The following is a 14,914-nucleotide window of genomic DNA, read 5'->3' as shown; positions in this document are numbered from 1 at the left end:
GTATCTTTTCTAACTTCTGCTGGATATATGAAGGCAAAGGATAAAAGCAGAGCATTTTCTTTAAAAAGTGGAACCTTTTTAATGCCACCATATTGGGTAGTAATATTACCATATTGGATAATAATACTGCTAGGGTTTTTGAATATGCTACTTGATGTATCTGCGTTTATTTGTACATTTATTTTCTTTGCAAACACATTTTACATTCTTACCTGCATTTTTTTCTAGTTACACGGCACTCAAGCCAGGTGGGGTGCTTGACTTTCTCTAAACTCACTGTGGACTTTGACTCCACTGTGCTTTTTTCTCTGCCCGAATTATGTCCCCTTCCTGCCTGTACAAGGAGGTAGTTAAAATACAATGCCCTCCAAATTGAGAAGGTACTTTGAAACCATGCAGGGGAATAGGGCAGGTCTATTCAGGCAGGTCTGCTCGGTAACTAGAGATATTTATTAATCAGACCCAGAAGCTGGACACAGTGAAGAATCAGATGTCAGCAGTGAGAGCTCTGACTCTCAAGTTAGACAATGTTTATATAGCAAAGCCCCTGTTACTAAGAATAACTTCAAGGAAACACCTTAAGAAAAATAAGGTAATAACATCATTCACCAGGTGTCTTGTGATGGAGTTTGGGGGGAAGGGTGTTGGTCTTGTGATGTCTGTGCTAAGACCACTGATGCCACCTGCTGTAATAAATCACTCGCTCCCTGAAAGCTATGTTCTCTTTATGTTTGCCCTAAGGTTAAGGTGTAACTGGTTAGTGAAGCAAAAAAATGAGGTTAAGCAATCGGCATGGCTGGTGGGCACAAAATGGCATTGGTGGCACTACCCCATCAAGCAGCATGTAAACCATAAACACATCCAGCATGCACATTCCCCCTTTTCCTTTTGTCTCTGAGGGGACCCTACTCATCTTTCAAAGCCCAACCTGTAGCTCACTTCCATCCTGGAAGGCCCGGGATAGGTCACGTGGCTTCTCTGCCTGAGATTCCTCTTCTTTTTAAGGGTGGAGAATAATAGCCCTTGCCTCCTACAACTGCAGTGGGGAATAAATGAAAACCTTGTTAGGGTGATTTCTCTCACCATGAATACTAGTCTTAACCCTTTATTCCCAAGAGATCTAGATATTCCACCTTCTAGTAGAGGTTTGTATACACTCTTTGAAAGTAATTATCATCATATGTATAAGTAGTGATAATGCCTACTGGATTTTTGGCTTCTTGAGGACAGAAATCATATCTCTGAGGTTTTCAAGGAATTGCTCATTTAAACTCAAGTGTAAACAGAAGACAAGTGGAAATGGGAGGGACCCTGGGAGAAAGAGATTCTGCAACTTAGAGCTGGTGATGGGACAAGGTGAGTCTACTTAATATAGTCTCTAGTCATGAGGAAGCAAGAATTGAAAATTTTTAGGGAAGTCCTGATTCAGATGAACAATGTTCAAAGATATACTGAGAAATTACATGTGAGACTGCTTACTAGATAAACAGTAATGTCTGAGGAATCTCAAAAATGGGAACAAAACCAAATGCTGAATCTGTTGGCCACTGAACTTTGATGTTCCTTGGCAGTGTTCTAAAAGAAACTTAAATAGGTGGCTTATGAAGAACCATGAGGTGACATCCTGTTTTCTAGGAATAAGTCATGTCATGTTGACCTAGTTGTCCTAACCACATTTCTTTCCTCTTTTAAACTGGGTTGCTTAGCTAGCACCTTAGAGGACTGCAAAGCCTTTGACAGAATGTATTTACCATGTGAATATACCATGATATCCAATGTACAAGTCAGGGAGGTGTTGCACTTGGGAGTGGCACATGTTCAACTGCTGCAACAACTGGATGCCAGGAATGGTGATTAATGGGTTGGTGTCAGTCTGGAAATGGGCCTCTATAGATTTGAGAAGGAGCCTGTTCTTGGCAATATTCTTTGCAGTACTTCAGCAGTGACTTTTTTGAATATATAACATGCTGATTAAATATCTTCATGACATAAAGCTATTAGGCCTATCTAATATATTAGATATTAGAATCTAGATTTCAGAAGGTTTTGATCAAATAGAAATGGCTCAAATATAAATTGGTGAAATTTCATCAAGACAAAAATAAAAATTCTATTCTGAGGTCTGAAAACATGGTTATATAAATACATTATGGAGAGATATAAAGTGATAGTAAAGCATATGAAAAAAGATTTAGGGGTTTTAGGTGATTGTGAATTTAATGTGGATCACTAGGGTGGTGTGGCTACCTAAAAGTGGTAACATTTGGGCTGCATTAGTAGATGGGTATATTGTTCAAAACAGGCAACTACTCTACCCCCAGATCAGACCATCCTGGGCCTGATCTATGCAGTTCCAGGTCTTGTGGTTTAAATGGCACATTCTTCTGAGAGAGAGAGATGGCATTGCAGGAAGGTACAAAAGTGCTGAGAATGGAGGACTTCAGAAAGTATGGTGTCTATAAGTGGTTGAAAGATAGAGAAACATAACTAGGCTCCTCGATGAGTGGAAGTTTCAAGAAGGTAAATTTCACTGTGCAATGAGGCAGAACACTTTGGTGTTGAAGTGGCTGTGTCAAAAGTTTCCTTGTCGCTAGAAGGGGTTGAGGCAGTAGCAGGGCTTGTCAGGAATGTCAGAGAGGACACTGCTATATTGGACTGAGTCAGAACAAATACAAACAACAGACATTTCGTTGAGCGCCTGCTCTGTCATTATGCTAGACACTGGAGCCTAAGATGATTTCTAATTCTGAATGTTGATGATTCTAAATGAGCCAGGTATTTGTGGTGAGGCTTGAGTGGTTCAGGAATACTTCAATTATAACCGTTTTGCTGATACTCTTTATCTGGACCTGTACTATGCCCAACATGGTAGCCACTAGCCATGTGTGGTTGTTGAACACTTGAAATATAGAAAGTCTGAACTGAGATGTGCTCTAAGTGTAAAATACACATTTGGCTTTGAAGACTTAGATTATACATTTTTATAATGATTACATACCAAAATGATAATATTTGGATCTATTGGGTTAAATAAAACATTATTAAAATTAATTTTACCTGTTTCTTTTCACTGTTTTTATGTGTGGTTACTAGGAAGTTTAAAATTGCCTTTGTGGCTTACGTTATATTTCTCTTGGAAATTCTCTAGAATTTAGGTTTAGAGTTAACCTAACTTATAAATATTTGATTTTCTCTTCTTTTGTTTGTAGACCTGAGAAGATGGCTAAACTCCCAGTGATTTTAGGCAATCTAGACATTACAATTGATAATGTTTCTTCAGACTTCCCTAGTAAGTGTAAGTTCTATGTAATAGACAGACAAAATTTTTGTTTGGTTTTTACTTCAGTTTGGATTGTTTTTAATATCTTTTCAGATTATGTTAATTCATCATACATTCCCACAAAACAATTTGAAACCTATACTAAAACGCCAATCACATTGGAAGTAGAGGAATTTGTGCCCTGCATACCAAAACACACTCAGCCTTACACTGTCTACAACAACCACCTTTACTTTTATCCTAAGTACTTGAAATATGACAGTCAAAAGTCTTTTGCCAAGGTGAGTGCCAAGATTGAGGTTTCATTCTTGATATCGACCTCTTCCTTAGGATTTGGCTTTCTGTGTTCTTTTATAAATATTTACATATTCTGACTTTTTTGTTGATTTTTTTTCTTATTCTTTATTTTTAACAATTGCTGCAGGCCAGAAATATTGCTATTTGCATCGAATTCAAAGATTCAGATGAGGAAGACTCTCAGCCCCTGAAGGTTTGTTTTTTTATGTGTGTTCACCTGCATATTCTGATTTTTCCATTTTAAAAGTGCACTTACATGATATTGTACAACTAAAGAAATTTAGCACATTTGACACAAACCAAAAACATGTGACGTTACAATATATAATCACATATGCTGAACCTTAACAGACTATGAAGTACTTAAATTCTTACTCCTAATTGACTGTTTTGTTATATTCTTTAAGGATGAAAGTTTCTTATACATATTCAATTCAGTAAACACTTATTGTGCACCTACTATGAGCCAGGCATTGTGTGGGTGCTAAGAATTATGATGTGAATAATATTATTATTAGAAATAATAATAGATCAACAATAGATGATCTTTATTAAGTGCTTATTATAGTATAGTAATAATGGTATTAGTAGATTATAGGTAATGTTTATTGAATGCTGCTTGTAGTCTAGGCACTGCTCTCGTGTGAGTCTAACTCTTTTGGTTCTGTTAGAACCAAAAGATAACCTCATGTAAGACAACCTCTTTTAAGTTAGGTACTACTAATATCCATGTTTTTTAGATGAGGAGACTAATGCACAGAATTTAACTAAATACATTGGTGGGATTCAAACCCAGGCAGTCTGGCTCCAAGCCCTACTTCTTCTTTTCTTTTTTTTTTTTTTTTTTGACCTTAAATTACCAACACTTTATAGTAATATTGCTCAAAGTTTATTCCTTAATACACTCCACTAGTCCCATAATATATTAGAAAAAGAGATCCATGGTCAGATGAGTTGAAAGCCCAACTTCTTTACTGTAACTGTGTTAAAATGGCTTTCCAAGAAGGGAAAGAGACAAAGATGTAAAAAAGAATATAATATCTGCGCTCAAGAAATTCAGTTTAGTGGAAAAGAGTCATGGAAAAGAAATTCCTGACACACAGAAGGTACTGGATGGTTATTTTGGACCAAATTTAATAATTAGTATAGAAAAACACTGAGGGGACACAGAGGAAGGAGTTAATTTCTTGAAGGATGCACGAGAGTTTGGTTGGTACACACAGAATCGAAGATCTGTGGATCTGTGAAAAGGAAGAGTGAGCAAAACTCAGTCCAGAGCTAGAACATTGGGTGGGGGGCGGGGGGGAAGGGAGTGGGCAAGTGAGCCTGAAGATGAGCTGGATGGTGGGCTGGACCCAGCAGTAAGGCGCCTTGCAGGCCTGGAGTCTCATAGGCAGAGATGGTTACATTGTGTGCTATAGGAGCTCCTCTTTCTTACAACAGTCTGAGTTTAATTCCTTACTCGATTAATTGAACACTGGTGTTTCCCTTTACTAACTTTTATTCTAGTGCATTTATGGCAGACCTGGTGGGCCAGTATTCATAAGAAGCGCCTTTGCTGCAGTTTTACACCATCACCAAAATCCAGAATTTTATGATGAGGTAAGTGATGCTTTCAGTAGAAAACCCTATTTGACCAGTTTTAAGGGAAACTCCAAGTTAATTGCTTGGTAAAGCAAAATTTAAGAGATGCATATTATACTGAAATTACAATGATAGAACTAAATGTTGAAGTATTCTTTTTTGCATACTTTTTTCCTAATTATGAAGATAACATATTCTTTGTTAAAATATAAATACTTGGAAAATGCAGGTGATATAGAAAAAATTCTAATTCCACCATTAATACCACAATTAATATTTCCATTCAAATTCATACTTAAGTATAGTTACATCTGTTGGACCTGAGACTCTTTCTTTTTTTATCATTGGGTGTGCTTATATAGAATTATAATGCAGTTCATTATAAAATTGCTATATAAATTCTACTTTGAAATGTTCTACCCTGGCTTTTCATAATGCCTTGGCTTTGTTAAGTTAGCAGAGTGGTTACTATCATGTGTTTCCCAATTTTTTCTAGCGTAGAAATATTCATCAACTCTCTTTCTGTTTCTGGTCAGTGAATTTAGGATCCATTTTTTCCTTGGTGCTATTTATAGTCTCAGTGTCTTTGAGAAAATTTTAATGACAGTTTGGAGAACAAATGCACGTTTGTGTATTGGGTGATACATTGTGTTCCTGCTTTCAAGGAGAATTTTTGATGTTTGGGAATATTAGAAGGATTGTTATTTTTTCTTTCTTTCAGATTAAAATAGAACTGCCCACCCAGCTACATGAAAAGCACCACTTACTGTTCACGTTCTTCCATGTCAGCTGTGATAACTCGAGTAAAGGAAGCACGAAGAAAAAGGATGTTGTTGAAACACAAGGTCGAGAATTTCATCATTCCTTTGACATTTGATAATTTACATTTTAGGTTCTTAAATAGTATTTTGTTCTGAATTTGCATACTTTTGTGAAGGGGTTTTTAGATGAAGTTAGTAGGTGGCATGAAGGTAGCATGCCTGGGTTGCATATGTAAATTTTTAAAAAAGAAAATTTTAGAATTCTAATCCCAAAGGGGCCAAAGTACATTGTAGACAATGTTCTGCAAAGGCTATATTCAGGGCCTTTTAAATTTCTTACTCTGATTGCTAGTAACAGTTCTTAAAAATCAGATGGTTTTACATTGGCTTTCTTTCGTCAGTTTTTGTACACTTACAGTGGATGTTTTTGTTCATTGTTTTCCACAGTTGGATACTCCTGGCTTCCTCTTCTGAAAGACGGAAGGGTGGTGACCAACGAGCAGCACATCCCTGTTTCAGCTAATCTTCCATCTGGCTACCTCGGCTACCAGGAGCTTGGGATAGGCAGGGTATAGGAGTTTAACATTGGTTTATCTCAGTTCCTTCAGAAAATATTGAAGAACAACTAAAACAATGATAAAGCAAAAAATCACACAGTATTTTTGCCAATCCCAACATTTTGATTTTAGTTATTCATTTTCAGGAAAAATTTAGGCAATTAGAAGGCAGTGCTGTTAACAGTTATTACAGTATAAGAATTACAGTTTGGGCATTTTATAAGCCCCGAACTAGCAGTGCCTGAGCAGGGAAAGAGAGTGTTGGAAATACTGCATGAAGTTGAAGTCTGTCTCTGTAAACTAGCCATGCTCAAAAAATATGAGTTCTTATGGTCATGCAGACTTTTAGGAATTTTCTTCTAGCTTAATATGAGTCCAATAAGCAAATCTCTAACCAGATGGTAGCTAATTCTGAAATCTTTCTGATTCATGAAAGCCTGATTTTTCTCAGATCTCTCCAATTGGTTTGTTGGCTTTGCATTTTTTTAAACCATCTTAAATTTTACAGACTTCAGTTTTATAACATTCTTAAATAAGACCTGTCCTTTTAGTGTTTCCCCACATTTAAATGATGCCAAATTTGGGTTCATGTTATGGACAGCTAAAATATTCCAAAAGAAGGATAAATCACTTTCAGTTATATTGCTAGTCTGGATGTGACAAAAAAATGAAGGTTTCAGAAGTTAAAACATGCACAGATGATTGACCCTTTGCCTGGGCCAGTAGTACTTACTGTCCTGTTTGCTTTATCTCATACCTTCTACCATCTCTTTCAGAATCTTGAACTCAAGTTTGGTTAAGATACTGGTGAAATAGGATTTTTTCCCTATCAAATAGATTGTAACTCACACAACTACAACTAAACAAAAAGATAACTTACAAGACCCAGCAAAAAGAGCATTGTGCTTAGTGGGGGAGAAAGTGGGCAGAAATTAGTATTGGCTGCATTCCTGGTGGGTCAGGCACAGCTGTGAAGTCATCGATGCTCCCTGGGCCTTCAGTCCCTCATCAGTTCCCTCATAGATGATCCTGTTGGCAGTCAAGATAACTAATCTTTGGGGATTTTCTTTTCCTCTATATTGTTTCAGCATTATGGTCCAGAAATTAAATGGGTAGATGGAGGCAAGCCACTGCTGAAAGTATCAACTCATCTGGTTTCTACAGTGTATACTCAGGTACGTGTTAGTCCATTAAAATTAGCAGCTATTGCTCTGTGACTGAGTTTGCACTTCTTGCAAAACAAACTCCTAATATGTTATGGATATACGTTTACTCTATAGGTCTTTTTTTGAAGAAAGTAAGCACATATAAAGTGCTTGTATGTCCTGATATAAATGAATAGTATAAGTAACATTTTTCAACAGGTTTTCTCTTTTGTTGGAGGATCTTTTTGATGTCATTTTTATGTGATCAATTACATAGTCTTAAAAAAAAAATGCATGTTGCAAGAAGCAAATGATCCAATTTCCATAGCATAAGTATTAATAGACTTTCTTTTCCTTCTTTTTTTTCACCCCTAGGATCAGCATTTACATAATTTTTTCCTATACTGTCAGAGAACCAAATCCGGAGCCCAAACCTCAGGGAATGAACTTGTAAAATACCTTAAGGTATCAGATGACTTTCTTAGTAGCCCCTTTTTAATGATTTTGGAATGTGTTGGGTTTTCTATTTGGTGGTCAGTGTTGTTCTTGCCCTTTGGAAACCTCTGTGAGGATGGTCTGACCTAGCTGCCATCACATCAATAGCTTCTATGTGGTTTTAGACAGTGGCGAGAAGTGGACTTAGAAATAGCATACTTTTATTTACTTATTTTTTGACATTGTATTTGACAATGATTTTTTTTAAAGATAATTTATTATATATGTATATATATTAAAGATAATATATTATGTGGGGTACAAAGTTGACTTTCAATAGTTGTGTTACAATGTGTGATGGTCAGATCAGGATAGTTAGCTTATTTATCATTATAATACATCATTATTCTTTGTGTCCGTTAGCCAGTTTCTCATTAACCCCCCAGCCCCCCAATTTCCCACCTCTAGCAACCACAGTTCTTTTTTCTCCTTCTAAAAGTTTAGTGCATTATTGTGATTGTTGTTTCTTTCTCTCTCTCTTTATTGTTTGTTTGTTTATGGATTCAGCATACTTTTACTTTTAAAATGATAACATGAACTTTGCTATTCCATGTCTGTAGAGTTTGCATGCAATGGAGGGCCACGTGATGATCGCCTTCTTGCCCACCATCCTAAACCAGCTCTTCCGAGTCCTCACCAGAGCCACTCAGGAAGAAGTTGCAGTTAATGTGACTCGGTAAGGGAGGTGGATGGATAGATACTTTTCTTCCCTTCCAGTCTGTGCACATTGGGAGCACAGTCATACATATCTGGGGTGCTAGTATGTGCTGAGCATTATATTTAAGAAATGTTGACCCCATATGTAGGGACCCCATCTAATCCCTTGTCTTCTTGTTTGCTAAGTGCCAATAGCATCATCATTGTTCTACTACTGCTGTGATAATAATGAAATGTTTCCATTTTCACACTACTATTCATTGCTCTATTCATTCCTGTGGTGTGTAGGGTCATTATTCATGTGGTTGCCCAGTGCCATGAGGAAGGATTGGAGAGCCACTTGAGGTCATATGTTAAGGTATGTAAAACAAACTGTTCGAATCATTTACGTCTGTGGCTCTCCAATTTTCCTTCTCAGGACTTATTTTTTACAAGCCTGGTTATTTTGGAATGTTCTTGAAACTTAATATCTATGCCTTCTCTCTGTTCTTCATAGCCAATGCTTGTACCTGAATAAGGGGAATTACAAACAGGGGCAGTCATTCATTTATTTACTTAATTTCATTCTTTCAGCTACATTTCTTTTAATGGGTTTTCCAAATAATGTGACTCAGATGATGTGGAAGTTTCAAGAGGAATTTTAAGGTGCTTTTAGCTAAGCTTCTGATATAGTTAGGCATAGGCATTTTTCTTTCTTCTATCTGAAATTCCAGCAAAGCTCCTTCTCCCAAGATAAGAAGGTTAGCTCTGGCCACAGTCAAATTAGATGACATTAGGATAAATATTTATGTATAACATTCAGTAAACTTAGCGGTAGCTACTGTTCTAAAAAGACACTTTTGTGAATTACAGCTCTGTCATAGTTTAAAAACTAAAGTGGTTTCTTCAGTATATCAGTTACCCATTGTTGTACTGCTTATTTCTTGTAGTCCTGGGTGTAGATGGAGTTATGCGCTGAATGGCCACTGATCTGCCTGAGTCAGATGATTCACATTTTTCGATGGGTTCCCCGAAGACATCCTGATCTCCCTCTTTCTGTCACATGACATTCATCTTTCCCACCTTCATTTCCGTTCCTTACTCTCCCACCCCTGAAATTGTACCTTAGTTCCTGATCTCCATTCTTTGAAGCCTCTCGAGCTGTCAGCCCTACTTGGAGAACCAGTACATTTAAGTCTCTTTCCCTTTTCTTCAAAGTATGCTTATAAGGCCGAGCCATATGTTGCTTCCGAATATAAGACAGTGCATGAAGAACTGACCAAATCCATGACCACAATTCTCAAGCCTTCCGCTGATTTTCTCACCAGCAACAAACTACTTAAGGTATGTCAGGAGAGCCAATGCTCTGCGATATTGCAGTCAACTGACAAAAATTCAAATTCCACAGCTTGGTCAATTCACCCTTTTTGTGTACTTTTATAAGACAATCAACACCCTCCTAAAAAGAGGTAACAGAATTAGTTCTCCAATACCAACTTTGCTAATTGTGTCTTGAGATAGGAGCTGCTAGGGATTATTATATTTAGAGTTTCATTGGCTGTTGGGTATTAGTAAGTCATTATATTCAGATCAATGGAAGACACTGATTTAGAGATTTCAAAGGCAGGTGGCATCAAGTGAGAGATCAGCCAAGAGGAAAATCTGCCCACATAATCTAGCAGCACTTCTTGTTGGATTGTGCCAGAGTACAGACGTCCTATTTCCCAGTGGGAGGGACACATGCAAGCAGAAGACGTCTGCCACTCACTTCTTGGATCTGATGATATTTTGCCAAAAAGTTCAGCTGTTTTAGGGTCACACCTGTTTCATGTCAATAACATTGTCAGCCTAAGAGAGTTCAGAGAGTTCATGTCTTACTAATTTGTTGTTTTTCTTATGGGGTCCTGGTTTTTTTCTTCTTTTAGTATTCATGGTTTTTCTTTGATGTGCTGATAAAATCCATGGCTCAACATTTGATAGAGAACTCCAAAGTTAAGGTATGTTACTTCATGTGGAGGCTTATGTTCTTAAGAAAAAGTCTCTTTCATTCTGTTTGTAGCTAATGTTTAATTAACGCTTCCTGTGTGCCAGTTATGGGCCTGTTCTAAATGCTTTATGAGTAATAAATCATTGTAGCTTCATAATAACCCTGTGAGGGAAGTGCTATTTCCTCCCATTTTATAGGTGCGGAAGCTGAGGCCAGAGTGCTTGAGTTACTTGCCCAAGGTCTTGCTGTGAGTGAGCGGAAGGAGCCAGGGTTTGAAACCATCTGGTTCTAAAACCTGTGTTCCAGAACCACTGTGTTACTCAGTCCAAAGAAAAGTATGCCTTTTCCTTTGACTAGCTTAGAAACCTTCAAGTTTGTTGAAGTGGGAATAATAGTTTAAGTATTCATTTAAATGTCATCATGCAGTATTTATTATGTATCTTGACTGTTGTATGCATTTCTCATGGGCTTAGATGGGAGTTTCTCAGCAATCTCAGGTCCTCAAGAATCAACAAATGGACTCTGAGATAACCCATCTCTGTAGGGCAAAGGTGCAATCTCAAATTTCCTCTCCCCTCCAGCCTCCTTGCACTGTTGCCTAGGTATGTGTGACTTTGTGACTCTGTGGGTCTCCCAAACTGTCCCCTGGTTCCCACTGGTACCCTTTGACGTGTGATTAGCTGCCTCTGGCTATATGAGGCTCAAGGTAGATAAATATTTATAAAGTTCCAGTGCAGTAAACACAAGGGGAAATATCATATTCTCGTTTTGATGATTCCAGAGCTCCTCCTGAGACTCGCAAGTCCTGGAGTTGTCTTTGTGACTGAACTATCGCAGCAATGTAGCCTTGTAGAGGTGGGGTCTGGTTGAGGGTGGGAGGAGCTTATGCAAGGAGTGTGTGCTGGGCACTGCCTCACAGTGAGAGCCTGTGCAGCAGAGAGGAGTGATGAGGAGGAAGGGTCAGGATCTGGCCTCCTGCACAGGGGATCTGGATTCAGATAAAGCCTTGGAAAGGCTGCAAGATTTTGCTGGGTGGAAGGTTGTTGGTTAAGAACTTAAAGCCATACTGTCCTCCAGTAGAGCAGGCGCTGGTGCCTGACCTGGTGGTTTTCTTTTTTTTTTTCCTCTTAAATCCAGTTTAAAGATTCTGGTTTTAGTGCGTAGGAAGATGCCAGATGGAAGTGGGCCCTGCCTTCCACAGAGAAATGCACCATGTAACTCATGCTAGAACAGCCTGCCAAGGAAAAATCTAGCAGATTGTCTGCTTGGCAGTATGCAGCTAAGTGTGCGTGCATTCACACATACAGACACACACAAACACACACACGCATACATCATTTGGATATTCTACTTCTCTGTTAAAAATGTTATCATATACAGAACAGGATTACAGCCTGTTTTAGTTTGCTAGGGCTGCCATAATAAAGTGCACTGACTGGGTGGCTTAAACAACAGAGAGATATTTTCTCACAGTTGAAAGTCCTAGGTGAAGGTGTGTGCAGGGTTAGTTTCCATGGAGGCCTCTCTCCTTGGCTTGTGGATGTTCTCCTTCTCCTGTGCATGTCTGTGTCCTAATCTATTCTTGTGAGGACACCAGTCATGTTGGATTAAGGCCTACCCTAATGACCTCACTTTACTTTAATCACCTCTTCAAAGACCCTATCTCCAGATACAGTCTCATTCTGAGGTACTGGGGGTTAGGATGTCAACATATGAATTTAGAGAGGACACAATTCAGCCCTTGACAAGCCCATAACAGTGAATTTCTCCTTATTTTTGGCCCCAAATAAATGTGATTACTTCAGAGCAAATGGTGACTTTATTATATTTTAAAATATAACTGATTTATTTAGCAAATATTCATTGAGCCCCTACTATGTGCCAGGATCAAAGGTTACAAAGTTAGGTGGGGCACAGTTTGTGCCCTCAAGGAGTTTGGGCAGGAAAGTGTACAATTAGCTCAACGGTCACTTTACCTCTTGATGAGTGCTCTGAAAGAGGTGGGCACAGAGTGCTCAGGAGCATGGGGAATACAAAAAAATAGATTGGAAGAGGTGTGGGTTGAGATGGGTTCTGATGAGTAAACAGGAGTTGGCTATGTGAAGAAGGAGAATGAAGAGAAGGCATGAATGAAGGGACCTGTGCTGGCAAAATGCTGGGACCCAGCGCCACACATTCAGGGAGCTACAGTAGCCCATTCCCTCCTAAAGTCTGCAGTGAAGGCCATACCAGCTGTGGAGGGTAAGGGAGGTAAGGAACGCTTCTGAGAACACTCACAAGAAGGATACTCAAAAAGCAAGCCTCAGTGCCAAATTTCCGAGAACTGTGTTAGAAAATTAATAAAGGAATTCAATTGTATGCGTTTGTTCTCAAGATGCCATATTAAACCATGCTCTTCAGGGATGGTAAGGACCTGAATGGTGTCTTCTGTTCCCAACTCCTCCTTTATCACACAAAGGTAGAGATGGAAGTGTAGACCCATGAAGTGACCTGCATGGGGTCACATGACTGAACAGAGCCAAGAACTCATGCTAGAGCCACAGTCAGCCTCCCAGGTGTCCAGCCATTTATTTGCAGCCTTATAACATGATTTCCTAACATCTCTGCTCTGGGAAATTGTTTATTTGTCTTTGAAACTTTATTACAAAAACCACTCAAATGCTACCATGCAGGACCTTTTCCCTAAGTTAATTATATCTCAGTCCTAAAACAATATTCAGAAACTTTTTAGAAGTATTTTTTTTAATTGTTGGGCAGCTATGCTTAAAAGGAAACACTGGTATCCAAAAGTAGAAAGCTTAACCATAACCTAATTTACTATAAAAAGAGATTCAAACACCTACTTACCACTTTGTAGAGTAACATTTCCACTTTCAGAGCGTTCCCCTCGCTTCTGCTTCTGTGTCCCCGAAATGCCATGCCACTCCTTTTCCTCAATCTCACATTGTTGATTTAGGAACTCCTCTAACATTTTCATTTTTCATTCAGTTGGTCTCATATCTTAGGAGTAATGAATTTTATATGTTTTAATTAGTTGTTTTTGTATTTGTTGTGTTTATTAAGAATCTGCATCTTAAGAATTGTGGCCTGATCCCCAATTCCAGTGCTATAAATTTAGGAAACAAGTTTATATTCGCTGTTCCTGTACCATTAGTGACTTCCAAAACTTTGATCAAATTCTCTCAGAGTTTTTATATTTTTAGAGTGAAGATTATTAATTTATTCCGATGTCTTTCTAACTTTGACCTTGATTTTTTTCCCTCATTGATGAGTGTTAAAGAGCCATGACAAGAACACACCATCTTGTAGGGGCACCTGGGCCTGGGGTGGTTTAAGAGCCACATAACGCTTTCAGTGTTACTCCAGGGATATCTAGCGTTGATCAGCTTTGGGGGCATAGCTGAGTTGAGCTGATGCTGTCAGTGTACATTCCTGGTGCTAGTGGGGTGACTCCACCTGATGCATATTTACACAGAGGGATACATTTACACACTGTTAGGCTTGCTTCTAATGCTGCACTCTTGATAAAGGGGGAGGTGGCTACCTGTGTCCACGTCTCCAGGTAATCAAGCTACACTTTGTTACATTCACCGAGGAATGGTGTGAATTAGAGCTTCTCTTTGAACTAGCATCTGAAATAAGCAATCCTTACTATAGCAGATGGACCTGCAAAGTTTGGATTGATTATGTACGACTGTGCCAGACTTCAGTGTTTTGTAGGTGACATGTGCTAGGGATTTACAGTAAGTGATTTTTGAGGAAAATATGAAACAGACTTCATCAAGGCCTACTAAGGAGTTCTCACCCAAGTCTTTGCTTCTGCGGTCAACATTTTTTAGGTGTTTCTTTTTCATCATTTATATTCAGCAACTATAATTTCAGCAGACTCGTTTTGAATTTCCTTTCCTCCCACACTGAATCAAGCTAATTGCTGGCATTCCACAGGTGCACTTAAGAAAGGAGGTTAGAAAACCTGGCATGGGATAGGATGAACATGTAGCCTTAAGTGTTACTTATTTAGTCTTCAACCATTTTCCAGCTTAATTGAGCAAGGAAAATTGAAAGAGCTTTCACTTGAGAAGTGGAAGAAGAATGGTATGGTTCATATTTTAGATGGACCATTTGGACTTCCCCTAAGCCAGATTTGTAAACGCTGTGCATATGTGACAGGC

General features: G+C 38.5%; 1 protein-coding gene across 10 annotated transcripts in view; it reads left to right on the top strand.

Moving 5' to 3' along the window:
• DOCK9 (dedicator of cytokinesis 9) overlaps positions 1-14,914 on the top strand; it is a 207,448-nt gene that overhangs the window by 114,618 nt on the left and 77,916 nt on the right. For all 10 annotated transcript variants that reach the window (XM_008578478.1, XM_008578466.1, XM_008578449.1 and 7 more), the window contains exons 16-27: positions 3,210-3,289; positions 3,374-3,561; positions 3,705-3,770; positions 5,087-5,179; positions 5,883-6,006; positions 6,370-6,491; positions 7,568-7,654; positions 8,000-8,089; positions 8,680-8,795; positions 9,065-9,134; positions 9,974-10,099; positions 10,681-10,752. In XM_008578478.1, the coding sequence (XP_008576700.1) occupies positions 3,210-3,289; positions 3,374-3,561; positions 3,705-3,770; positions 5,087-5,179; positions 5,883-6,006; positions 6,370-6,491; positions 7,568-7,654; positions 8,000-8,089; positions 8,680-8,795; positions 9,065-9,134; positions 9,974-10,099; positions 10,681-10,752 (1,234 nt within the window). The remainder of the gene's footprint in view (positions 1-3,209; positions 3,290-3,373; positions 3,562-3,704; positions 3,771-5,086; positions 5,180-5,882; positions 6,007-6,369; positions 6,492-7,567; positions 7,655-7,999; positions 8,090-8,679; positions 8,796-9,064; positions 9,135-9,973; positions 10,100-10,680; positions 10,753-14,914) is intronic.

This window comes from Galeopterus variegatus, unplaced genomic scaffold, assembly GCF_000696425.1.
Source record: "Galeopterus variegatus unplaced genomic scaffold, G_variegatus-3.0.2 Scaffold74, whole genome shotgun sequence".
In the NCBI taxonomy this organism is placed as follows: domain Eukaryota; kingdom Metazoa; phylum Chordata; class Mammalia; order Dermoptera; family Cynocephalidae; genus Galeopterus; species Galeopterus variegatus.
Note: the sequence above shows the minus strand (reverse complement) of the source record. Positions and strands in the feature narration are given on the sequence as shown.